The 26,413-nt window shown below is 39.7% G+C and overlaps 1 protein-coding gene across 6 annotated transcripts; it reads right to left on the bottom strand.

Moving 5' to 3' along the window:
• Window positions 1-6,275: 6,275 nt before the first annotated feature.
• On the bottom strand, window positions 6,276-23,656 carry FBXO30 (F-box protein 30). Of its 6 annotated transcripts, XM_053973966.1 has the most exons (5): window positions 22,640-22,731; window positions 20,332-20,423; window positions 18,894-18,998; window positions 10,101-12,186; window positions 6,276-9,247 (listed from the first exon to the last, which is right to left on the bottom strand). In XM_053973966.1, exons 4-5 carry the CDS (start codon window positions 12,168-12,170, stop codon window positions 9,044-9,046), a joined length of 2,274 nt encoding a protein of 757 aa, XP_053829941.1. In that variant the 5' UTR covers window positions 12,171-12,186; window positions 18,894-18,998; window positions 20,332-20,423; window positions 22,640-22,731; the 3' UTR covers window positions 6,276-9,043. The 6 variants fall into 6 exon arrangements, with proteins under 6 accessions (XP_053829941.1, XP_053829939.1, XP_053829940.1 ...); XM_053973964.1 differs by lacking the exons at window positions 20,332-20,423; window positions 22,640-22,731 and adding an exon at window positions 23,484-23,656; XM_053973965.1 differs by lacking the exons at window positions 20,332-20,423; window positions 22,640-22,731 and adding an exon at window positions 22,992-23,462.
• Between the last annotated feature and the right edge of the window lie 2,757 nt (window positions 23,657-26,413).

Here is a 26,413-nt window from a genome sequence, read left to right as displayed (position 1 = left end):
TCAACACTATTTCTGAAGAGTGATTATGAACACAAAAGACACATTGAGTATTTGCATGTTGATCTCCATGCTCCTTTAGTCACTGCAGATACTTGTTTGTCTCTATCAGCCATCCTCCTGTGGGTTGGAAGTTAACAGTCTGGCAAGTTATTAGCATCAATGAAAAAAAAAAATCAAGCCTGTTGCCATGTGTGACCAGTGGAACAATCCTTGCTACAGCATGCTCAAAGCCAAGTACTGCAGGAGAGGTGGCAATCACAGACTGATCCACATCTGTACTAAACAACCATCTGCAGCATAGCAACATCAGTATTTGATTCCAGAAGGATCCTATGCCAAACAAGCATGAGACTTAGACTTTTTTAGATCTAACACAGCAAGAGCTGAGCCCATCGTTAATGGCCTCCAAAAGTAACTGAGCCAAGGTGGCACAATGTGTTGTAGCAACTCAATTATATCTACCTTCTAATGCTTTTCCTTTTTATATTTTTAAAGAGAGAGACAAACCAGTATTCCTATCATTTTGGTCTCCATGTCTTTGTTGGGAAAGTTAAACTAATCTTACTCAAATTAGGTTCTCTAACTGTGTTAAACACTAAACCTCACAAGGTAGGTTTTCCTCTCTTCGTATTTAAAAAGCATGAAAAAAAAAGCACTGACTGTCAGTGCCTTCATTTGCTAGCAGAAAGATTCAAAGTGACTCTAGCAAAACCATTCTTTTTTTGGAAGTCAAAAGCTAAGACTTTTTGAGAGGTAACAGATAAATCCACACCCTCCTTTGACTTTATTACCACATAAAGGATTATATACCTCTGGAAACATATATTTCATTTTCTGTGCTTTCAGACCACCTATTTTAAGCCATGGGTATTTAACATAGGTGGAAGTTTTAACTTAAGACTTTATGAAAATAAAACTGCTGTGTATAAAGCTATGCAAAATGGTCTTTTAGATACATAATTTACACTGGTATGACTGTGGATTAAGTGTCTCAGTAGGAACAGCCAGTGGGATATTATTCTTTTTTGAACAATGCCAAGAAAACTAGAGAAATTAAGGAAAAGGGAAATATTGCAAAGAAGCTCTTCCCTGTCTGAACGACACAGACACCAAGAGAGACTGATCCTTTTTCTACTGCTTCCCTCAGCTGTGTTATTTGCGAAGCTCTGTGGATTTCATTAAAGCTCACAAACAATCAGCTCAAAATGTAAAGGGGACTATTAAACTTCAGCAACTGATTTGGGTACTATATACATTTTTTTTGAAAACTGCAATTCTCTGCCACTCAGAAATGCTTGCAAATACAACAGCCTTTTCTTTAGGGACAAGTCATCAACTAGAGACCTAAAGAAAGGGAAAGCTACTGAATTGTTTCATAGCAATGGACCAGAGAGTGATGGATGAATGGCACACTATTACCTAGAAGGGGTTATTTCAGACCTGGAGAGTTAGTACTTTGGTTTAGAACTGAGATATATTTTAAGCAGCAACTCATGTGTCCTAGATTAGAACAGCCTGAAAATTGCATGGGAGTCAAATGAATCCACTCATTTTCCCACAAACACCTCTTTACGTGAATTTAGTAACAGTGTTGTCATATCACAGAATGTGAACATGTACAAATGTCTATGCCATGAATATGTGTAACACATAAGCTAACAATATTCAGATTGTTCTACTGAAACCAAAACCACTCAAAATCTATGAGAAGTTGTCATGTATATAGTAAATCCATCTGGTAGTTACTGGTAAGTCTTTCCTAAGTTCTGGTAAGGTTTATGTCTATACCACGAGAGAATGAGTGGTTTTATTTTGCATTTATTAATATTTGCTTTGCTGTACCACATATTTGTTCAAACATTACTACCTGCATACATTCAAGGAGACAGAAACCAATTCATTTGACACATTGATCCAACTAAGCATAAAATTAACTCTACGTGGACTTCGAAGAATTACTATAGTCATAGCTTTAGTATCTCACTTAATTTAAATGTGATTAGATCTATATGATCCATATAGCAATAAATAGTGACTTTTTTTCCTTACAAGTTGCATTATGGATAAGTTCATGAGAACAATTGCAATTACAAGCTGTGTGGTCACATGTGTCTGGGGGCTGATAACCCTTACTATGGGCGAGTCCCCAGATAATTTCAGCTTGAGCACAACTTCAAAACTTTACCACTATGGATGCAAGTAGTCACTCTACCTGGTCAAAATATGGAATAAAAACATGCTCATATGATCTTCATACAACCATCAGGTACTTTGCTTGAGATCTGATGTCACATGGCATGCATCAGTTGGCCACTTGTTAAGCTTTCCCCAAGCTCTGCTAGGTCACCACAGCTGCCAGGGAATACTCATTCACTTTGTGTGTTCTCACTAAGTACCATAGTTAACAGTAAGTTGTTCAATTGCTGTCAACCAAGAGTGGCTTAAAGTTCAAACAGAATGTTCCAAAGGCAGGCTGTGCCCTACCTTTAGAGCAGTGGTTTTTAAATTCACTTTTGCTGAGAGCATATGTGTGGTCAGAGCAACATTAAAGAGCAGTTATGATTTACCTTAACTGTCAAAACCATAAATTACTCCATATTCTCCACTTATTTCAATGATTTCTTACATACATTTTATTTCATCTATGGATGTTCTGGCCAACCTTATTTACCACACCTCTACACAAGGTAACTAATTTACACAGGTTTCTGTGTGCTATTCTGGGACTAGTTAATGTAGTAGCCATAAAACCTGCTCCTGCATAGACTCTCTTCCATGGATGACATCTCCTGCCAGAAGCCATATCCTGTGGAAGCTTTCCACAGACTGCAGCTCCCCTCAAAGTAGATCCACCTACACCCCACTGGTCCGTCACTGGCTGCAGAGCTGATACCTGTTTCTCTGCAGTCCTCCATGGGCTAGAGGAATGACCTGAGTTACCATGGTCTTTTCCAAAGGTTGCAGGAAAATCTCTGTTCCCGCACCAGGGATCTCCTGCCCCTAACCCTTTGTGTCTGCAGGGCTGTTTCTCTCACGTTTTTGTCACTCTTCTCTCACAGCTGCTACAAAGTGTTTTTCACAGTCTCTTCTCAAAGAGCTTCCTCCCTCTGGATGGTAAAATTAGCAAATTTGGGATCATTGAAGTTTCACCTGAAAATCAAAAGAACAGTAGAAGAGTCATATTGCCAATCATACAGCTTTTGTAAATGTGTTTTGGTTTGGCTTTGTTTTTCACTAAAAAGATGCACTTGCTTATCTGTGTGCAGGAGATTTTATTTGAACAAAATATAGAAAGTGAATTTTCTATTTACTTCCCAGGTTCTCCTAACAACCATTAATCAACACTGTTTATACATTAAAAAAATATATCACTGAGGATTTTTCCAGTTGTTGGGGTAGGTTTCTTTTTGGTGTGGGGTCTTCTTCTTGGTTGGTTGGTTCTAACCTTTAATATAAAGACTTCTGTGTGTATCCAAAACGCCATCAGCTGAAAAATATGATTACAAGTTAAAACTCCATTTAACTGATGCCAAAGATGCAGGTTTTATCTGTTTTATCACAAAATATGGAAGCAATTTTTGTTGTATGCAATCCCATCTACTCAGTAGTCTTACTGCATTGTTAATTCAAGAATATGCTACCCATCTGTATATTAAAAAACACATGCCCTGTGCTGTACCTTATAAACATCTTGCTTGTAAGTAAAGCCACCTTGCTTAGGCAACACAGCATCCGGCCATCCCTTCTCTTCAAATACACAATGATGTGAAACTCCGGACAGCTGATGCTCATAAACAACTGTCACAGTTCACAGCACTAATACCTTACCTTAACCAAGGTTCAAATCTCTGTAAGCAGCATACTGTTTCCTGTTTACTGCAAAGGCCTCCAGAATCACACATGGAACACAACTATATAATTAAAATACTAAAGAGAAAACAATATTCAGATGATTACACAACACATAACAATCAAACATTAACACTTCTGAACAAAGTCCAATGTAGGTCCATACCAGGTTGTTGATTGTTCATTTGTTAACCAGTCACATAATGAGATTAGTTTTGTCCTGCAGCCTACCCCTGTGCTATGAATGCTAATGCAACCCAACTTTCATTTTACTAGCACAATTGCCTCTTTTTAAATCACAATAAACTTGAAGGTAGCTCGGCTATTACATACTTGAAAACATAGATTAGGATGAAAAAAAAAGGCAAATGTTAAATGAAAACATGTATCAATCTATTTTTTCTGTTCCTTTCTTTAAAATCTTTTAAAAGTCTCGGTTAATACAACATTATGATACTATGAAACTGAAACAATTTTGTGAGGTCATTTCATCTTTTCCTACTACTGTTTTCCTGCAGCTTGTTCATTTTATGATTTAGATAAATATCTAAATGTCAGCCCAGTTTAGGACGAAACTAAGAACCAGAATACTGAAATAGCCTCAAGGCAGAAATCACATTTTCCTGATCCACTGTACAAATCTAGCCCTAATGAAATTCTAGCTTTGCTATATTTTGCAGTTAAAAGTCTGTCTATGTTTTTTTCCTACTACCTAAGGCTGTAAGGAGGCTGTATATCTACTGCTGCATGTGTCACAGAATTTAGTCTGTCAAAATGGCAGAGGTGTGGACTTTTGCCATCATACTGCATCTAATGCTGATTAATAATGTTTACCTGACTACCAGGACATTAGTGAGCTATACTGAACACTATCAGTCGTACTCCTCACATTCCCTAACACATTTTTGGTCTCTTTTTCTGGCAGATATCAATAAAAACCAAGCAGATGGATCCTTTGTCTCTGAAGGACCTTACTTTTCTATTAGTCTTACCAAATACTGCCTCTGATACCACATGCATGTAGAATCCACATCAAATACATACCTTGCATTCAGTAGTGACGACTGCATTCAACTTAACTAATATTTGATTCAGGAATGTAAGCAGTGCTTGGAGACAGTTTACAACTAAAGCACATTAAAGCACAAGTAGCAGCAGGATAGCCCCTGCTATTATGGAAAAATTGATAAATCCCCACTGAAGCACAGCTGCAGCATGTACAAGTCAAACTCCCAGCATTCTCACACAGTCTCTCAGAAGAATCTGTATATGCTAGGACTCAATGCCTGAGTTATTCTATCTCTTCATTCAGTTTCCCTCTCCAGTTTGGATTATTGCTTCAATATTCACCACATGCCAAAAAGTCACAGCATGAGACTCCCATTCTTCAAGCTCTGATTTACATGCCATAACTTTTTATTAATCAAATCTGATTACTACTTTTTTCTCAGTGCTGTAAACAACTGCTAGGTTCTGCTCATCTGAAGATGATCAAAGCTGCCTGAACAGACATTCTGACTGAAGGAATTTAAATGTGATATTACAGCAGGCATTGAACTGTCCACTGAACTTAAATCTCATTTTAGAAAATTACATGCAGCACAGAAGTTTAGCATTAGTAATCTCAGAAAAAACAACCTAAAACACAGGCAAATCCCCTACAATACTTTAAGCACCAGGAAAGTTAAAGAAAAATATTTCCTTACACAGCAGAATATCTAATCCAGTTATGGAGAGAGAAAACCAAAATGTAGTCTGTCTAAAAAGTGAAATAGTCACAAGTTTTTAAGATTGAACTTAGTGCAGTATGGGTACCATTTTCATTTGTAAAGACTATTAGTATGCCAGTATTAGCAATTGTCAGGGCAAAACATCAATTGCTGAGCCGTCCTCTATTTAATGATGTTTTATATTTTGCCATTGTCATGGTTGGACATAAGCAGTCTGAAATCTAAACACCTTAAATTTTTGTTTCTGTACTATTCTAAACAACAACTTTCTAGAAGAAGCTTTACTCACGGAACAACACACTGAAAACGTTCTTTGCAAACCAGCAGCGTATCATATTGATCAGATAATCTTTTCAATTTATTATTCAGAAAAATCAGTTAGAACAAACCTACAAGCTACAAATATGTGTCTTCAGTGTTATGTACTCAAATCTTTAATTGTGGAAGGGAATCTATGCTGCATAATAGACCAAAGCAATAGAAATGGGTAGATAATCTGAAAATGAATAACCAATCATCACACTGAAATCTGTATAAATATTAAGAATTTCCAAATTATGTTTGAAAGTTTGTAAATAGTTTCCCATATGTAACTTTACTTTTCAAGTACTTACTGGAATCCTTATAGGCAGGCAATGAGCACCATGCTTGAACACCCAAAGGCTGGGGATGAGCTTTAAAGAAAATACAATCATACTAAAAGAGAAACTCCAAAAGTTTTATTAAGATTTCAACAGACATTGAAAAAAAAATTGCATAATGATTGAAAACATAATATTTTAAACAAAGTAGCAATGTGGTATCAAGTAAAAGAAAGTCTGGAACAGCTGTCTATATATGCTGTACGGAACATGTACCAGGAAAGGGATATGACATTTTTAAAATTCAAGGGCAAATGTGAACAGGTCACATTTTGATAGACTGACTACACACCATACATGTTTTACAAACTGCATAGCAGTGTAAAAAAAAAAGTTTTATCCTAAGTATACTGTATTTCTGCATTTGGAGCAGTTTACAAGGCAGATATGTTGTTTACAACATTGATATTTTAATAGCTCTGGATTCTCATAAAAAATAAACTAATTTAACAAAAAAGCCTTTATCTACATTTGAAAATAAAAGTGCATGTATTGAGAAATAGTGTTGTTTCTTAAAAAGAGTACTTTAGAAGTTCATTTTAATAGATCAACAACTGATGATACTTTAAATGCAGTTCTGCACTGTGCTACAAGCAAGGTTCTAACACCAGTTCCTCTACCTGAACATCCTCCTTTCCATAAGCACCAAGACACGTGCCTGTCTACCGTACTTATCAGGGTTCTGGGAATTTACAAAGAATGCAGAGTACCAAAGCCACCACATTGCTCACTAAAAAATACCAGTAACCCAAGACAGATGTTTTGAAGTAGATTTAGCCATAAATGTGAGCATTATCTCCTCAACTTTCAGGATCCTTCCAGTCACACAACTAATTTTAAACACTGGAGAGCAGCAGCAAGGAGCCATTAGAGCTGAAAGACAAGAACTGATGAAAGTTGTCTCCTGCCTTGTACTGAAGAATTTGAGGGTAATGAACATTTCAATGAATTCGAAGAACCAGGCTGGGGGTATAAGATTCCTCCCTAAAACCCAGTTGGTATAGTCAGATCTGTACTTGAATCTAGATTCTCCTTTCCAGATAACTGTGGTAACAGCTAAGAATTACTGCAAATGTTGCTAACTTCTGTAGAGGGTTTACTCCTTTCTTCTCTTTACACAACAAAGAAGAGAAGTTGGGGAATGAGAACATGCAGTTTGAAGATCCAGGCAAAGCTTCTATTTGAGTTCTTATAATTTCAACTCATGGCACTGAAGAACTAGGTTTCTTTTTGGTTTTTTTTGGTTTTGTTTTTTTGTTTTTTTTTTTTTTTTTCTGGGCACCTGTAGCACTCTGAATAGAAAAAAAGGCAGTGAATGTTTAGCTGGACAGAATCCAGAATGGGAAATGTACAGATACCAAAGCTGTGAACTGCAGCCAGATTAGCCATAAACAAGTGTCCGGTACAGAAATTACAAGTAATAAATTTAGCCATTTTTGTAAACATCTCCTCCTTACTAATCTCTTTTTTTTTCCCTATAATGGAAATACACATTGTATTTCATTGTTCCGAGCTCTGGTCTGTTTCTGTTTTAGTTTTGTGGCACAGTTGCTAAGTGCAACAGGCTAGAGACACCGACAGTAATACAAACAAGTTGAAAAGTCAGTTCAAGTTATTAAAGTTTTGCTATACCAGGCCATTTTTCATAGCATGTATTTTCTGTTCACAAACACTTTGTAAGATCTTTTCTTATGGAAGACTAGAAGCAAATTGGAGTTATTGGTTTAACAAATGTGGATTAACATAACATTTCTGATATGCCTTATGCAATTAACAAATCATGTCTCATCTTATGAAGATGATACATTTGCTATACATACCAGTAATTTAAAATGCTCCTTAAAAAAGCAGCATTTTTATAAACAAATTAACAGAAAAGGAGACAATACAGGTCACAATACCACAGAACAAGTAAAGCCCTTTCATTAGCTGCACTATAAATTTGTAACTGTTCATCACATACTTTGAATTTCTGACTGCTCAAGCAATTTAACCCTCAACCAACTGCAGGACAAGGAAAAAATTTCTGAACATTTGACATTGATATAATTTTAGGTGTGAAAGTAAAAACTAATATTCCATGGTTTTAGCTCTAAAGTTTTGCTCCCAGAAGTAAAACAACTGTTAAGAGTTCAGAAGAAAAAACAGCAATTGTTGACAAGTCAAAACAAAGTTGTACTAAAAATTAAGCTGCTGTAAATCTGAGTTCACTTAGAACATTCCTAAAAAACCTTTCTTTTTTAAAAAAAAGCTGCTCCTAGATCACCTGTTAACTAGGAAGAACAGTAGAACACTGATTTCATGAGAAAAAATGTGCTTAAAAGCTGTGTTTGAGACATCTATTATAAAGTTTTGAATTCTTCCTTATATTTCAAATATTTCGATTATAATTTGTTTAAAAAAAAAAAGACCAGACACAGAAGGTACAGGATTTGGACAGGACTTTTCTCTCACTACAATTCAGTGTTTCCTATCCAAATGTGGATACCATTTAGAGGCCATTTTTGAAATGTTATCAGTCAACAGCTACATGGGCACCAGTGAATCAGAAAACACACTTTAGGATTTTGTTCTTAAATTACATAAGTTAGATAAAACTACCCTGTCCAGCAAGTTCCGAATTTTTCAAACGTTAAGGCAACTTTCATTACTTTCCAGCTAAACAGTATTATAAAAAATAAATGTCACTTCAAACCTTATATACAGCGTGACAGAGTAGATTTAGCTAGAAAGTATCTTTAGTACATTAATAAAGTGTCTTATAATATTACCGAGGTTATATCAGGTGCTTGAGTGTATGTGCAATTGGAGTGGCTGCAGTACTTAAAGTACTGGTTTCAAAACAGAGCGCAGTGACCGTCCCTCCTTGGTGAGCTCTCGCGTCACACACATGCATGGCAGCGGCACAGCCTCCTCTCTTCTCTCCACAGCGTTGTAGCTACACTTCTTCAAGTGGTCAGCCATGCTCACGATGTCAGCAAATTTCCACTCATTCACAGTACAAAAGGCTGTACTGAAGCGCCAAACCTAGGAAATAAGCTGCACTTAGGCTCATGGTGTTTTAAGATACCTGAACTCAGAGCAGAAAATTACACCCTTGTGCTACAGAACCTTCAGGTAATGTTGTCACTAACTCATACTATTTTTGTCAACGTGACAAAAATACACTATACAGAACTCAGTATTGTTTGTCCCAGGCTGATTCAGACTCCAAGACAACTCTGAACACTGGGAAGAAACAAAGGCAATATTTTTTGTGTCCCCAAAATAGATACAATAAGAAGTTAAATTACAAGGTATTTAAAGACCAGCCACAACAGTTTGTGTCTTATCAACTTCTGCAGCTCCAAATGAGTGCTGCAAATACTCTGCAGTTTGGGGTGGGGAGAATGGTAAAAACTGTATTACACAAAGGTCATCCTAAGGTTTTATATTATTTCAATATTTGAGGCACTCAGTACCAAGGCAATAGATACGATCTCAACAGGTTTGAAAAAAAAAATTGCTCTAAACACTACACAGGCAATAAAAGCAAACTTTGTAGGCAGCTTTACCACTTCTATGGAATATTGATCTTAAAGCAAATCATGAAGTAATCTTATAACATTTTAAAATACTGGAAATAACAGAAGTTAATTTACATATATCCAGCAAAAACTAGATAGATACTACTTCTATTTCTCCAAGTGTGGAGAAGACAAGACTGAGACAACCTTCTGCAATTTTCACTTTTTCTATACAACAATCTCTTTCTTGTAAGGTTATTATACCAAAATCCAGTAGTAACAGGCATAATATTAAGAGAAAAAGCAGAAACAGGAACAATGTAATACTTTCCCTTTCACCTTCAAAAAAAAAAAAAAAACCCAAAAAAACTTACCTTTTCTTTTACCTGCCAAGAACTTCCTTCTGGGCACTTTCTCTTCTCCCAAAGCAGTATCACCATTCCACGTGCTTGAAGTAAGCTTCCACACACATCTCTCATTAAACGTGACACTCTTGAAAGCTGACATAAACTAAAGCCATCTAGAAAACTAGCAATATGCTGCAGCACCTCAAAAGGTAGACTACTCAGATGGTCATTGTGTAGTCCAATAAAGCAGCTTTTTGCTGGTTCTACTAATACTGTGGATATACAAGGCTGAACTCCAAATGACCGTAAGTGGCGGTCATGAATAATTTTTGCCCCTTGTGTTGAAGGGCAAAACCTTCGTTGAGAATATGTGCACCCATAATATGCCAAAGGACACCTCTGCTCCATCCAGCCATTAAGGCCAGCATGAATGTCTCCGTGCACATTCTTAAAATGCGATGAAAATTCATTCCTTCTAAACAACTGTCCACAAACAAATGTAAACATTGAACGCTGTTTTGTTTGGTATCTAGCCACGTATTCCAATACCAAATCCAATCCAAGGGTCTGGAATGGACTTGGATTTGAGAGCTGTGGGTTGGCATGATCACATGCAGAAGCTGAAGCTATTTCCCCCACCATTGTATTTGTGGCCAGTATAGCAGATGGGAGAGAAAATGTTTGGGTCCCAAAGTCAACATGATACACATCGACAGCGCGACTTTCTGATATCCCCCTACCTCCGGGAGAATCTCCTAGGCAAAACAACAGAGCTGCAGTGATTAGATCAATTCCCTGAAGACCCATAGGATCTTCTGTTATCTCCAAATCTGATGTATCAACAGCTTTGTCTTCTTTTGGGGTTGACCAATAATGATTAACAAGGAATCTGTACGATCGATGCCGTAAAAGTGAAAATGCATCTATGTTTCTCAATCTTTCTTGCTCTACTTGTCTCTCTAACATTTCTTCTTCATTAGCATTATGGGGAAGTAGTACATGACTAGCATTGCCATTAACTAAGTGATCAGCTGGTATTACTTCAACTTGTGCTGTTACAGGGCAGGAGCCACAAGACTGTAATGCTTCATCATCATGAAATGCAGTACATTCACCATTTGCTACACTGGACGGTTTTGAATTTGATATACCAAGATCTTCACTGTGGTCCAACACCTTTGAACATTCATTTTCTACATGAAAGCCATTACACAAAAGTGAGGAGTTACTGTGGTTTAAATTTAAGTCATGGTTTTGCACTACATCATAACAAATATCACAAGAACCATTTTGCTCCATTTGTGAATTTTGACTCATGCTATCAAAGTTAATTCCCCCAACCGCTCCTACATCTTCATCTGGATTTTCAGAGTCAGACTTTTTATCCTGAATAATGCCACTAGAAGCTTGTTCTTTAATCCTCGGATCTTCTTTCATTTCATGTGGTGAAATGCAGAGGTTTGAACTTAACATACCAATGTCCCTCGTAGCAGTGTTCAGGATATCCAGAGCAGCAGCTAAACTCCTCGTTGTTTCTACAGTAGCTTGATAAAGTGCACCATAGGACTCTTCATCTACAGGCATCAAACCATTGGTATGCACTGTATCAGGGGCACTTGATTTGACAGAGGTTTGCTCTCTGGATTCTGGTGTTTGATCACCTGCTTTTGACATCATCGTTGCTACTTTAAGTGATTCTAATAACATGCGCTGGTCTTGAAGAGCTAAAGCCATATCTAGCTGCTCCACTTCATCAACATCTTTACTCAGGTTTTCATAAGACTTTCGGTCAGCATAACTGACTGGCCATCTATTCCACTCCATGGTACAACATACCACACTTGCAGGACAAACTTCTAGATGATCAGCAATTTTATTTCGGGCTACTATGAAGGGACATCCAAAGCCACTATTCAAACAAGGCACTCTTTCAAGTGGACATAACATGCGATGTTCCTCAGCTTTACATGAGTGAAAAACTGCTCCACAAACCAAGGGGCAGCCAATCAAATCACAGGAAATGCCCGGCTCTGGTCTGGTCATACAACGACGGCTGACACAGTTCACACAGTGCAAGTGTTGCTGATGTTCCTCCATGACTGCAAATCCAATTCTGAGTAAAGAGAGAGGAGACAACAGAATAGAATATTGACTCAATATTGTTAATATTTACTAGCTACTATTTGCAGTTTTGCATGCTTAATCAGTAGACATTTTAAGAAAACAAGTAACATCTTATTTCAAAGAATTGGTGCTTAAAAGTTAAACTGAAAATTAAAAATATACATTTGTATCAGAGCCCAGAACATAGTCTATGCATTTATTTACCAGGCCTAATATATGTAACTTAAGTAAAAATGTTGTATAATCCTTCACTGTGGAATAGCACCTTTTCCCTGCTCATTGCAAAAATATCATTCCATGAAAAACAAAGCATGACCTTTGACTATATAACCAACTACTTACAGCCAACAACAATTATAAATTATACAATTACACAGAATAAAGAGACAAAATAAAGGAAACCAGATTCATCCTCATGTCTAATTCTCTAAATTAAACAGAGGCTGCCTGCTCCCACCTAAGCTGCTGACACCCTCTTCTTGCATTCTGCTTAAGGCAATCTGCAGCCTTCAGAGAGCATCTCAATTCCATGCCATGTCCCATTCTCTCCCCACTCCCTGCTTCTGACAGACTGCAGTCCTTTACAACAGCTCTTCACTCTTTTTCTTCATCTAAAGCCTACAGCCCTTCATTTATTTTCTACAGTAGTTGTTGTACAAGGGTAGCAAATAATACTACATAATTACACTACATATTAAATAAGTCCTTTTATTTCACTGAAAATATTTACATAAAACTTTAGTTGCCTATGTCCACTTCAACCCACAAAAGGTAATTTTTAATGCATCCCATTGCCACCCTGACCACAATATCAGAAATTCAAAGTGTAAGGATATCAACAACTCTGCATAACAAGGGCAAACAGCAATAAAAATCAAAATACATATACATCTATGGTGCAATCTACAACAACACATTGACACCAACAAAAATTCAATTCTTTGTTGTAGAAAAATAAATAAAAAACAAAGAAAAAAAAAGAAGAGTAAACTTTGTGTCTTTGTATCATACTTTGAGAAAGTCTGGAACTGCTGTCCAACTGGAGTGCAGGCCCACACAAGTTACAAAGCTCTCTCCTATGCTCTTACAAACTCCCTCTCAGAAGTGATGAGTACAGATTAAAGTTCAGAGGTATCAGTGAATGACTTGCACAGAGCCAACTCTCAAAAATACTGTTTCAAAAATACATTGCTCATTCCATCTTTTCCTTACTCCTCCCCCTCTAGCAATTTTCTTGAGAAATAAAATGCTCAAAGAATTTAAGCTTAATAAAAATGGTTCCTTATTCTGCTAACAAGTGCTGCTCTCACGCATTGTCTTTAGACTAAACACTTCAGGTTTAATGCATTAAACCTTCTTAAATTAAAATTACTCTAAACTATAAAAAGAAAACTTTCTCTTGAAACTGAAGGCAAAAGGAATCAAAAGTTCATTTTAGACACTCCACCTTAAATAACTTAAAGCATTTAAACAGAAATATACGTGACACTTCACTTACTTGTATTCTTTTATAATGCTTTGAAATTCATGCCAACTTTAAGTAGCAATCAGTCCTCATCCCCCCATGCATCGTAATTTGGATAACTTAAATATTTTAGCCACCCACTCTCCTGAACACTTTTAACAAAAAGGCATATGTGCTACACTTAGCAGGCAAAACACAGCTGAATTTCCCCCACCATACCTTAGCATTTATATACTGAGTAACAGTAAGTTTCAAGTGTATCAGTCATTGGACTCAGTGACTGACTTGTTCAACATTTTTGCAAACATCTCAGGCACACAACCTGCTTTTGACTTGCAAATTAAGTCAGATAGCATCTACTACAAAGAGATTAAACATGTTCAGTAAAGAATGAAAAAATTATTTGACTTCTCTGAAGATAATTTTAGTTCTTCCAGCAAAGCCCTCTCCTGAGTAATTCCTGCCAAATACTGTGGCCTGTTGCTAGACCAAAGAAAATCTCAGAAATTTCCATCAATACTGAAACCAAGCTACTTCTCCTCAAGTCAACAGGTGAATAGAGATCAAAAGGAAGCTCTCAGGTTATGTGTGTCTTTTAAAGTGCATAAGACAAAATGGAAATAGCACTGAAAACGACAATTGCTAGTTTATAATGCCAGAGCCTTTGGAGAGCCCAGCCCCTGCTTCATCTATCTAAACCAAGTCCTGCTCCCATAAAGCAACAACCTGCTTATTTCAAGCTGGCCAGAAGTAAGCCACTGGGAGAGCAGCATGTGGGTGTGTTCAGGGCACAAGTACCTATGACTCTCTTAGGATGGGACAGGGTGTTGCTAACTGGGCTCAGCTGCACAGGTCTCACCTGCCCATGAGGGCACCCAAGATCATCTCTGCCTCACTGTGTTATGGACGCTCTCACCCTTTTGAGCAGCTTCACCATCCACCTGACAGTACCCCAGGTGAAAAGAGGGCACTCATGTCATGAGCTGCCAATGCCCTTTCCCATTGGAAAAGCTGGTGGAAAAGCTGGGCACAGACTGACCGCAGCCTGGGGGCAGTGCTGTCAAGACTCACAGGACACCCACAGGAGTGGGCGTGTTCCTCCACAGGAGGGAGAGGCAGGCCTGGGCTGTCCTGCGAGCTGCCACCGCATGGCTCTGCACCGGGCATGACCAGGTGTGTGGAGCAGGTGCAAAAACACATCTTTTCCAGACCCTCATGGATGTCTGTAGCCCATTCCATACTGACTGTGACACTTGGACTTCAGTGGGAAATTTCACATCAACACCATCAGATCATGTCAAGATATGTCGCATGACAGCAATCTGGGCCAAAATTTTACTGATTTTGGGCAAGGCAGATGAGCCACCTTTACTTAACCCAGAAAGGGGACATATGTCAATTATGGAAACATAGCACACACTGCTAAGCCAGCACTATTCTACTGCTTCTAGGCCAAAGCTGGCCCACATGCAGCAGCTCAGAACACAAACTGAGCTCGTGTTTGCTTGCACCATTTCTGGAGACATACCCTAAATTAGTCAACCATCATTAAATAGTATCTTTAAATAGCCTTACACAGAACATTCTATTAAGACAGTAAAACATCCTCCTCCCCAGCACACTATCTTGGTCTTTACAAGTCAGATTGTGAAACCTGAGTTGCACAATGATACTGGCTTTTCTCAGGCTCCTGAACTCCTTTCACTCATAAGCTAATATTCATCAAAACTTAATTATTGCATATAAGCAAATGACCTTTCAAAGTAAGAAGGAAACAAAATCTGGTCAAAACATCAAATATCACTAACAGACAGTGTGTGAAAGCCAAAGCTGACACTAAAAGACCAAGTCGTATCAATAGCTAAATGCCAATTTGCTCTGTTACAGATGCTTCAAGTTGGTTTTATCAAGAAACAGTTAAGCACAAAATCAATTAAATAGCTGAAGTAACTTTTTCTCTCAGTTTCTATAAATAAGAATTTTACTGGATACCAAGAAGCTTGATATTAGTTGCCATTTAGCTTAAAATTAAAATCCTTTGGCTCATTTTCTAAACATATAATTTAAAATATCTTCAGACATCAGTAGACCATCAGCAGAACATTCACTAAAATTCCGTGATCTGCTTACAAGCCTTAACTCATCAGCACCACCCGCAAAATTTCAATTTAGTCAGAATGTTGCATTTTATTTAGAAGTTACTACAAAGTCTCTTTAAATATATTAAATGTCCTTCTATGCATTTTTAATTTTAATACTTGAGTTTCAAATTCCATAGCTGTTTTGGGCAGCCATGAGGTCCTGGACTGCTTTAACTACTTCAGGCTTCTGATATAATTCAATTCTTAAATTGCAAATTAAGTCCAAAGGAGAAAAAATAAATGACCCTATCAAACTGGTAAAATAAATAGATAAGACCTCAAGAATTAGCACACTGATTAATCAGCAAATGACCATGACTCACTCTATTTTGTAAGCTAACTTTGTAAACCACAGAACTTAGCACCTCTTTTATTCATAGATTAAGAGCATTCACATATGAATAATTTCCCATTACAGAACCACGACTAATATATCATTAGTACTATACTGAGAACAAGAACCACCCTCTTCCCAAATACTGCTTTGTAAAGAAAAAACCTGTTGGGTAAAGGGGAGATAAAGAAAATTCTCTCTGGAGGTAACAAGTCCTTTTATTTCCTCTAATACAGCAAACTGAAAGGGCTAACAAGGAAGGTCATTGCTAACATAAAGAAAAATACCTGTTGTTAAAACACCAACATTTACAGAGTTTATATCCCACTGCGTTCCTTGTCACAATATGGTCAGAAGACAGTGTCAGATCAATGACTACAGCAAGAACGAACAGCTGTCCTTTTCTGATAATGTAGTGTCAGCAACCAGCTTCAGTTCCTTCAGTTCAGGGTGCTGAAGTACATACACTTGACTGTTACTAGCAGAGAAACCTAAAAATACATCCCGTTCCAGTGAGGTGACCACTGCTCTCAGAATTTGTGCCATCACTTGATGTTATTGTACATACTATACAGTCAGCTGACTAAATCAGCCAGAACATGCTTTGAAAATCTGTCATAATTAAAAGGATTAAAATTCCAGCTGCTACAGCCACGTGATTTCCAGTTGCTGTTGTAACACAAACATTAAAATAGCATAATAAGGGTTTCAGACACACACAATGCTTCAGCTGGAAGTGTGAGCTCTCACTTTCTTCTATACCACAAGAACTGTACTTAGTATTATCAAACCCAAAGCCTGCTTACTCACTCTCTCCTATATGAATACTTTGGGGCCACTAAGATGGGAAATTACAGCAACCATTACTGCTATTGGAGCCCTCCATTACACAGCCCCCTATTATTCATCAAACCTATAAAGCTCAACTACCTTTAAGACTCTTCTATCAAATTCAACTGATTAGACCAACAGGTTCTTAAATTACTGCTTCAAGTAGAAGACTAGAGACACACAAGCTGTACTACAGGTTTAAACTCCCAGGAGCATCCAAATCCACCCACAAGCAAATACATGCAAACCATACTAAAAAAATCCCTTTTCTTTTGGGCACTGCAGAACTGAAGTTTTAGCTTTTATATTTTTCAGATCCTGTGCTGCATTAACGTATAACTCTGAACTTCATATGGAGTATTAGTAAGCTCTCATTACAGTTTGGCCTGACAAAACAATCCTTTCAGGCCTGAGAACCAAGGTGATAATCTCAGCCTCAGGCCCAAAAAGTATAAACAAAATAAATTGGGGGGGAGCAAACTAGGGGAGTGTGACTTCATTACCTGAAGCTGTAATTGGACAATTAACCCCTGATATGCAAACGGACTAAACTTGTATGTTCCTGAAAAACTCGTGACTATCATCCATGGGTACAAGCCTCTGCGAGGCTCCTGCACTGCCCAAGGTGTATCTGTTAAAGGCCTTTAATAAATAGTCACTTTATTCACTAAGTCTGTCTAGCTTCTGTTCAAGGTAGCCAGTCCAAGGCATCAGAAGAGACAGCTGAGTATCTTCCATAATTTTCCCAGGTTTCTGTCAGGAGCTCCTCTTTCAGATGCCAAACATAATTTCTCAACCTTACACAATACTAATTACCACCCCCTACCCCTAAGTTCATCAGGGCAACTCTGATTTCTGTTACAACAAGGAAGACCAGGGAAGCTAAAACTATATTCAAAACAGTTGGATGGATGAGTGTTCACTGCAATCTCAAACATAAATTCATCCACAACAAAGACAAGAGCATCTTCCCGGGCTGGTAGTGACTGCACATACTGAACATACTAGAACCAGTTTACATAAATTTATTGTTAATCACTGAAAACAAGAAAAGAGCTCCTATTACTAGAGCCTAAACTACTATGTAAGCAGGACGCTACTTCAACCATTACCATCATAGTCTACAGCTATTATTATGTATTACACAAAAGAGACAGAAAAAGGTTACACTAGAACATGGCTTTTTACTGCAAGAAAAAAACCCCTCTGGGGGACATATACTTCTGGAAAGATTCTAGTTTTATCAGTGGTCTAGCATCGAAGGAATATATATTAACTGCTTTTTAAAGCATAAATCAAAGTTACCTATCCACCTCACAAACAAACCAGACCAAAAAAAAAAAAAAAGAAACCTCTAACTACAGCAAAAATAATGAACTCTAGAATTACAAGGAATTACAACTTTTTTTATGCCAACCTTATAAAGAAGATTTTTCCCTGTCTGCCCCTGCCCCAGATATCTTTTCTTCCGAGTGGCAAACTATCTTCCTACCATTCAGAGAATACAGTGAAATTATTTCCTCCCAAATCATTGCAGCTAAAAAAAAAAAAAAAAAAAAAAATAGAATTCAAGGGGAAAAGAGCCAAAGCAAAATACTGCTTTGACTGAAGTGGACCCTCCACTGATGCCGTACCTGTCTGGCTTTGTTACATTTTAGAACAGAAGCTCTGATGAAATGACAGAACACTGTCTTCTATCCCTGTTAAACTCAGTTAAAAGAGTGCTAAAAATCAAAAGCAAAACTACCAGGCTTTTCTTTAGAGTACTTTTGTGACAGATCTGCCATGCATTCTTGCTTCCTTGACAGATTTCCCAGAGAAGAAACCCAAAGACCTCAATGTGCCTTTGGCCATGCACGGACACAGGACAACCACACAAAGAACAGCTACACTTGCTGCATGGCTCAGGCACAAAAGCACTCTACCTGTTGAGATGGTGACAGGGCAGAATCAGCTAGAGAGCCAGTAGAGTTCATGTGTAAAGCACTTCTGAACTTGAACACAGTATGACTCCTCGATTGCTGCAGATTCTGCAAGAAATGAGATCAGAAGTAAGGTTTCATTTCAGGTGTAGACATTACTTTGTGTATGTACAATCCCCTGAAAGGTCATGCGCTTACGCAGTCTTGGGCTACAAACACTGACATTTTTTTGTAGATTTTATGGGAATATAAACAAGTTTTTAAAAGACTTCACAAGTACAACCTAAGTTCTGTCATTTTAGCTTATTGCTAGCTGTTAGTCACACTGGATGGTAACCTAATTATATTTAAGGCTGCAAGAGATTATTAGAAGTTATTATTCTGAGCTACTGCACTTAATTCACTGCTCTGACCACTTCAGGAAAAAAAAAACCAAACTTGTATGAAAGATTGCAACAGCTAGAGAACTAAAATAAATAAATAAAATTTGATTTGATTACAAACTGCATTTTAGTCCAGTTAAAATTTGTCCATCTTCAATCTTCATACATGGGAACTTATTAAGCAGTTCCTTACTATTAAAAAGCTTTTTACTGTAACAAGATGCTTCTTCCATTCTTTCATTCCCAAGGATTACCACAAAAACTTGAGAGAGGTGAAACCAAGGTGATATGCCCAAAGGAACAATGATATTCTTATCCCAATACCAACTCACAAATCCTCCAGAAAAGCAGGAAAGAAAATAAGCTATTTCTCAGTAACTACTGGAAAAAACAAAGCATTCTGTATTACAGTAGATAGTTTTAACCACCCAAATGAAACCAAAAATAAATCCTTCTTACGTAATATTTTAATTCATACATGCTGCTGCCGAAGAATTCCTGACCTCTGCATTCTTACAGAATCAGGCCAAACATCTCATTAACATACTGTTTCAGGTCTTACTACACAAGTTTAACCAGGTCCCATAGCAAAATGAGAAAGCAACTTTAAAGTAAATGGACTATGAAAGCAATTTCTCTCCAACACTGAAGTGCACTGTCATGTATTTTGTCCATATTATTTTTTCTGTTAAAAATACATCCTTGTTAGTAGACAATGGCCTGACTAATATGTAGCAAAATAGAGAGTACACAAAAAAATTTAACAGATATACCCACAAGGATGCCTCATCAGATTACACTGAGGTAGAAATGATGGGAGTTTGTCTCAAAATATTTTGAAAAATTTTAAGTAAAACAAAAATATTTGATAAGACAAAGTTTTAACAACTTCCTTCTATTTTCAGGTATTCCCCTTTCTTTATCAAATGAAAGACACTTTTTGAAGCAACTGTCAGGCTTTTCCCCCTTCCAAGCTGCTTGGTTTTAAAACCAACAAAACCATAAAAAAAAAAAGATAGTTTTAAATAAAACAATTGTCTAAACAAAATCTCACCTACCTCAAACAGTTGACAACAGAAAGCTCGGAATATATCTCATAGTGAGCATGTTATACCAGCTCTTTCAGTATGTTTCTGACATGAATGAATAACTGGAAAACACAAACATCTTCACTACATGTTTGTACAGGGTTTTAGGACATACAATTATTCATCAATTTGTTATCTCTAATATCATTTAGACCACCTTTTCCAAATGTCAACAGGCTTGATGTTACTTCTTTTTGCCCAAGGACTCCAGCTGAATGATCCTATCCAAACACATTCCTTATCTGGGACAACAGTGACTCAGACAAAACAAGGTTTTGTAAGAACATTAAAGCTTTGCCAATAAAGCACACTCCTATAAAGATCCTATTTGCAATTAATCTATCACACCAACAAATTTATCTGTCAAGCAGACTTTTGGAAAACTACAGTTTGTACTAGAGATGTTTCTAAATAGACAAATAAAAGCCTGAATTTCAACAAAACAACATCTACCTTTCAGCACCTCTGCAGCAAAGCCTGAACCAGGTATCACACCCAGCCTGAGCCACTACATAAAGTTTTACATGAACAGCTGTAACTATATCACTCAGAAACTTACCTCACCATGCCTCTCATTCTCAAGTCTTAAGTTTAGACCTATCATTTTTTCACCATGATCTCACATTAAGAGCTCAGATCAATGTTTGACATTTCTTAAGAAACAACACGATGTACTCAAGTGGATGTTGTACTGACTGTAGGGGTTTGCAGGGTCCTGAAGTGTCAAACAGCATTAAAAAAATCACTGAAAGATTATAATAAAACACCAAGTGTTGCATCAGAAACAATTAAAAACAGTAGCTTGCAAAGTCAGAATCTAGAGCTCCCCTGCCATTTTAACTCTCTTGGCCTGTTTCAGACTACTTTATATTACAAGGTTTTTCAGTCTTTTTCCTTCATTCAGTATTGAGACTAGACAGTGTCCTGACATTTAGGACAGCTTACACAGGTTTCTCTGTAACCATCAATAATTTAAATATTTATTTCTTTGTGGTCATTTCAGGAATACTAACCACCCCTTATACAATCTAACCATCCCACCAACAGACACATTATCTTTATTCTCATTATGCAGATAAGGAAACTGAAGGGAAATTGTCACCAGTACAATGATGACTATACATGATTCCCTGCTCCCATCTTTATTCCAGTGGATCTCATTGCCAGAGGCAAACAGCATTTGCCTCCTTTTAGATAGAGCCCTCCAAAGAAATAGGCCTATCAGTATGAGGGAAATTTTGCTCCTTTTAGTTCAATTGGACTGAAGGCAAAATGGGTTTCTTACACAGCTGAAATCTGCAGCAGCCACAAGAACTCATTTGAAGATTAATAACCATATGCTTTCTTCTTCACAAAGTGGTAGACTACACCCTCTGTTGTAGACACTTTTTACAACCTAAAAACCTGGCTGTATAAAACCAAGCAGAAATCTTGTCCAGAAGCTTTCCAAACAGATATTGCTTGTTAAATGCAGCATTTGTTTAGGCCATTAGACTTCTAACTTTGAAGTAGGAGGCAAGGGAAATATAACCCAAATTTAAGAAATTAATTGCATAAATGAAGAATTTAGTGCAGAAGAAAGAATATTCAGGAAGTAGAGGAAAAACACTGCTTTTGCCCATCCTGCTGGGATTCTCCTGTTCTCTAACACCTTCTAACTTTGGAAGCAAATGAGAGAAGAGACCCCACAAAAAGTCTCATCTTGCAATACAATCCCAATTCACTCCCTCTAATCTATTTCTTCTCTCAATTAAACTTGACCACTATGGAGAAATTCCACATAGATATTTACTTGCATACAGGGTTGAAGACAGAGTAAAGCTGCCAGTGCATTTTTCAGTATTCCAGGTACTCAACTTGCTTACCAACAAAGTTCTTCTAATATATTTTGTACTTCTGGGAGAGGGGTGCAGAGGGGAAGGTCATAAAAAACTGACATCCTCCTCAAACTGGATGCATGCACCTTAACCCCCCAAATCACAGAACAAGTTAAGGTGTATCACATCAACGTGAAGCAGAAGGCAGCAGGTTTCCAGGTAAAGGACTTAACCACCAAGTACTCCACATCAATTCTTGATAAAGCAGAGGAGATATCTTGCCATAAGTGCTAGCATAAGCAAGGTGAGGCTGTTACTTCAGGGGCACTGGGTTTGGACTAGTATGCTAACAAACACCTCTCTGGCATTATTAACAACACAATCAGTGAAACGGAAACAAGGATTATGAAAAGCTCCTCAATCAAATCCGAGCGGAGCTCCACAGAACAAAAGAAAGCCACCTCTCCAGCCCACGGGTTATTTCCCTGAAGAATTTGGAAGACCTGCCGCGAACAACAGCGACGCTAGAACTTTTGGAAGTGAGGCCACAGAACTGTTCCAAGACGCGAGCCGTTCAACAAGCTGCTGTCATCTCCCTGTACGCTTCTGATTGCCGACCCGTGGGGTTACAGGAGTACAACCACGCAACCCTCGTTACCTTCATAAAGGAGGGAAACAAAGGCTCCACCGCACGTCAAAAAGCTGCCATTAAAAAAAGGGACTGAGAGAAAACATCACCTCTCTTGCACGGTCTGAACATATCTACTCGAAATAACACAAACACGGGGGATCAGAGAAGAATTTCAGCAATACCTCTGGATTATTTGCTTTCTTCCCCCTCCTTTCACGCAGAAAGGCGACTCTCCGATTGCGGTCTCCACAGCCCCAGGCAGACCCCGGCCCTACGCCCTTCCCACGTGCAATCGCGACACCCCGACAGCGCTGGCAGCACGGCGGGGTCAGAGGAAGCGGCCGCGGCACAGCTCGGTCCGCCGCCACCCGCGGGCCCGGCGGCAGCGGCCACCCTACATGGCCCGGCACGGCCGGCAGACACCCGGCGCTCCGGGCCCCTCGGGGTACGGGCGAGGAGGAAGCGACGCCGGCCGAGCCGCACATCGAGAGCCCCCCGCGGCCTCTTCCAGCCGCGACCCGTCAGGGGCGGCGGCGGGGAGACGCCCCCGGGCGCTCGGGCCCCCGCCGGGCCGCCATTTGTTTACCGCCCGGCTGCCGGGCAGCGGGCGCGGCCCCAGAAGGGACGCAGGGCCCGGCTCTCCCTGCCACTCGCGGACAGCAGCGGCGGCTCACCCGTCCGCGTCGATCCGCAGGCAGGCGAGCAGGCACGAGAGCCTGCGCCGCGCCTCGCACTTTCCCCCCGCCGGGCTCCGGCCGCCGCCGCACTCGGTCCGCTTCTCTTCGCTTCGCTTCGCTCCGCCTCTCGCTGCCCGGCCTCGCCGCCCGCGGGGCTCCCGGCGCGGCCCCGCTCCGGCCGCGCCCCCGCCGGCCGCGCGCGCGTGTGCCAGGGACAGGGCCAGCGACCGCGCGGGGCGGGGCCCAGGGGCGCGCGCGCGCCGGCGCGGCCCCGTTCCCCCTCGGCGGAGGGGGCGGGGTGCCCGGATGTCGCGCGCGCGCTCCCCATGCCGCCCCCCCCCCCCCCCCCCCCCCCCCTCCACCCGAGCGCGTGCGCGGAGGCGGCCGCGGCCTGGAGCGGCGTGTGGGACTGGGAGCGCGCCGCGGCCTCGGGGCTGCGCGCCCGGCCCGGCCCGGCTGGCAGCCCGTGCCCTCCCTGGCCCTGGGGTCACTGCTCCCTCCGGCAGCTCTCCCGAACCCTCCTGTGCAGGCGGTGGCATGGCGAGCACGGCTGCTGCCTTGGGTCTAGACAGCCCCGCTCCGCTCGCCTGGGGCCAGATCACCAGCCTTGGTTCTAGTGTAGATCCACCACCACTACAATCCATCCTGTAACCGAAGTCACCTTTTCGGGGCCTCTACAGGCACTGGGCCTTGCTAAAGCTGTTACCTCAACAAAACCTTTCCTGCCAGCCATCCATAACACCACAGTATGCCTTTTGGTGTTACTGGCAGTACTTCTCCAAGACCTTTCTTGGAGTGTGTCAGACTTATGGTCCAGAACTTTATTCCCAGAAACTTAGCCTTGCACCCACAGGTGCTGGTTGCTGAGCTGGTTGCTGAGCCTTCCTTTGCAGGTTCTACCCTCCGGCCTGTGGAAGCCAGTCCTTTAAGGGGCTGTAGCTAAGTAGGAGTTATACAGGGTGTTACCCCTGTACAGGTTCTTATTCCTCATATGCATGCCATGTTTTAAGGGGCTGCAGTGTGTCTTAACAGTCTTGAGGGAAAAAAGCAGTTTAATTTGGACCGTGCCCTTTTTTTCAGAGGGAAAATATTAAATGTATAGCTAGATATGTTGTGGCCACAGAAGATACAGAGCAAGGAGATTAGTTAATTGACAAGAAATTATTTTTTCTTTAAACTGCCAGGAAGACCTTTTTGGTCTGCACGCAGCTTCTGAAGACCTTATTTCCTTGCTATTTGTGTAGATTTCTGTTGGAGAGAAGTTATACATGTTTAAGAGCTGGCCAAATAGATCCTCTCAATCTCTCAGCACCTAACTCAGGTGTGAGGCGTAAATAAAAATGTGACTATTTCAAGTTTGATATTTATCATCTTAGAAGAGTCTTATTTTTTCTTACTCTTAGAGATCACAAAGGAAAGGTGTAAGAGATAATTTGCATGTTAGCTGTGTAAGACAAAATGTAAGATGACCTTAATATTGAGGCATCATTGCTAGCACTTCCTATAATAAGCACTCTCAGGATTGCCCCACCCTTATATGACAGCCTTGATCTTCCTTGATCCTGAGGACAGGCCCTTTTTCCCCCTCATAGGTTTGATTATAGGATCTGTATATATTAATCTAGCCAAGTGAGCTCCAGAAGATGGTAGGGATTGGCATCATGACTCAGAGAAGCCAAGCAGAATCGTTTCATCTGCTCATCAGACAATTATATAAATTGCTGGGCAGAATCCATGCAGACAGTCACTGGTTTTCACAACTGCCTCTTACTGGCAATGCCTGCTGTGGGACAGGTGAGGTTACTCCGCTGTTTACTCTCACCACAGTGGAGTGTGCTCGCTGGCTGGCTGAGGTATTAATTACACAGGCTGTTGCAGTGCTTTTGTGGCTGGCTCTCTCTGTGCTGGAAGTGAGCTTCTATGACAGAAGCAGGTTTTTTTTATTTTAATTGCTTCTTTTGAGTTAGAAGAATGAATTTCTGTGGCTTGGACTTTCTTTCTCAGACCTCAGCTGAGACTTGTCTGGTCATTCAGGGAACAATCTGGTTTTTTCTCTAAAGCTTTGGTGCATATACTTGCTTATCGTCCTAGAGCTATTCCATGGTACCCCACCTGACAATCATCATCATTCTCATGAACTGCTGTTTAAGGTAAACAGGCGAGTTTTAATCATACAATTTGGCTAGTACCACTGACCTACAAACCAGGAGCTCTTTGAGGATTCACTGGGTGAACCACTGGAGGGGTTATTTTCTACTGGCTTAAATCCAAAATGTCTGAAACTTCATTCTGGTTACTCATAAATGGACAATGAATATCCATGTCTGGTCCACTATTGTTCTGTACATGACACTGTCACTGAAGCCAACAGAAGAGTGAAGTGTAAATTCTTGAGGCAGTGTGATTTGTGTCTTTCCCTTTATCTGAAGTAAAGTCTACATCAAATGCCAAGGCAGTTCCTGAGGTGTGCAAATAATCTCCTGGAAGTGAGTGGCTGTATGTGAAATAAACCACATTTATTCCTAAGTTTGTGGGTAGTGCAATTTGTTTGCTGTCACTTTCTACGAAATGTGAATTATTTAACCATTTTCTAATTTCAAATTTGAACTATCACAGTCACTTTTCACTGATGGGTATTTATGTCTGGAAATTCTTTCAACATGGAGATACAGAGCGGGAAAACAAATTTCAAGTGTTTCCGAAATCCATTTGCAAGTAGATTTACTAATGTGCGAGTGTTCGTATTTAGCAACGTGCAAAAATAAACAGCTGAGATCTGCCCACAAAGCCACATATGCAATTTGCACTGCACAGCTTTGACAGCAGGATGTTTCCAAACAACAGAGACCTCAAAAGAAGTTTTTTGCAGCTCTTGAGCCTGTGTTTTCAACCTAAGCCCATCAAAATATCTGATACTTACTTTAATG

This window comes from Vidua macroura, chromosome 3 (genome assembly GCF_024509145.1).
Source record: "Vidua macroura isolate BioBank_ID:100142 chromosome 3, ASM2450914v1, whole genome shotgun sequence".
In the NCBI taxonomy this organism is placed as follows: Eukaryota; Metazoa; Chordata; class Aves; order Passeriformes; family Viduidae; genus Vidua; species Vidua macroura.
This window is presented reverse-complemented; position numbering and strand designations above follow the sequence as displayed.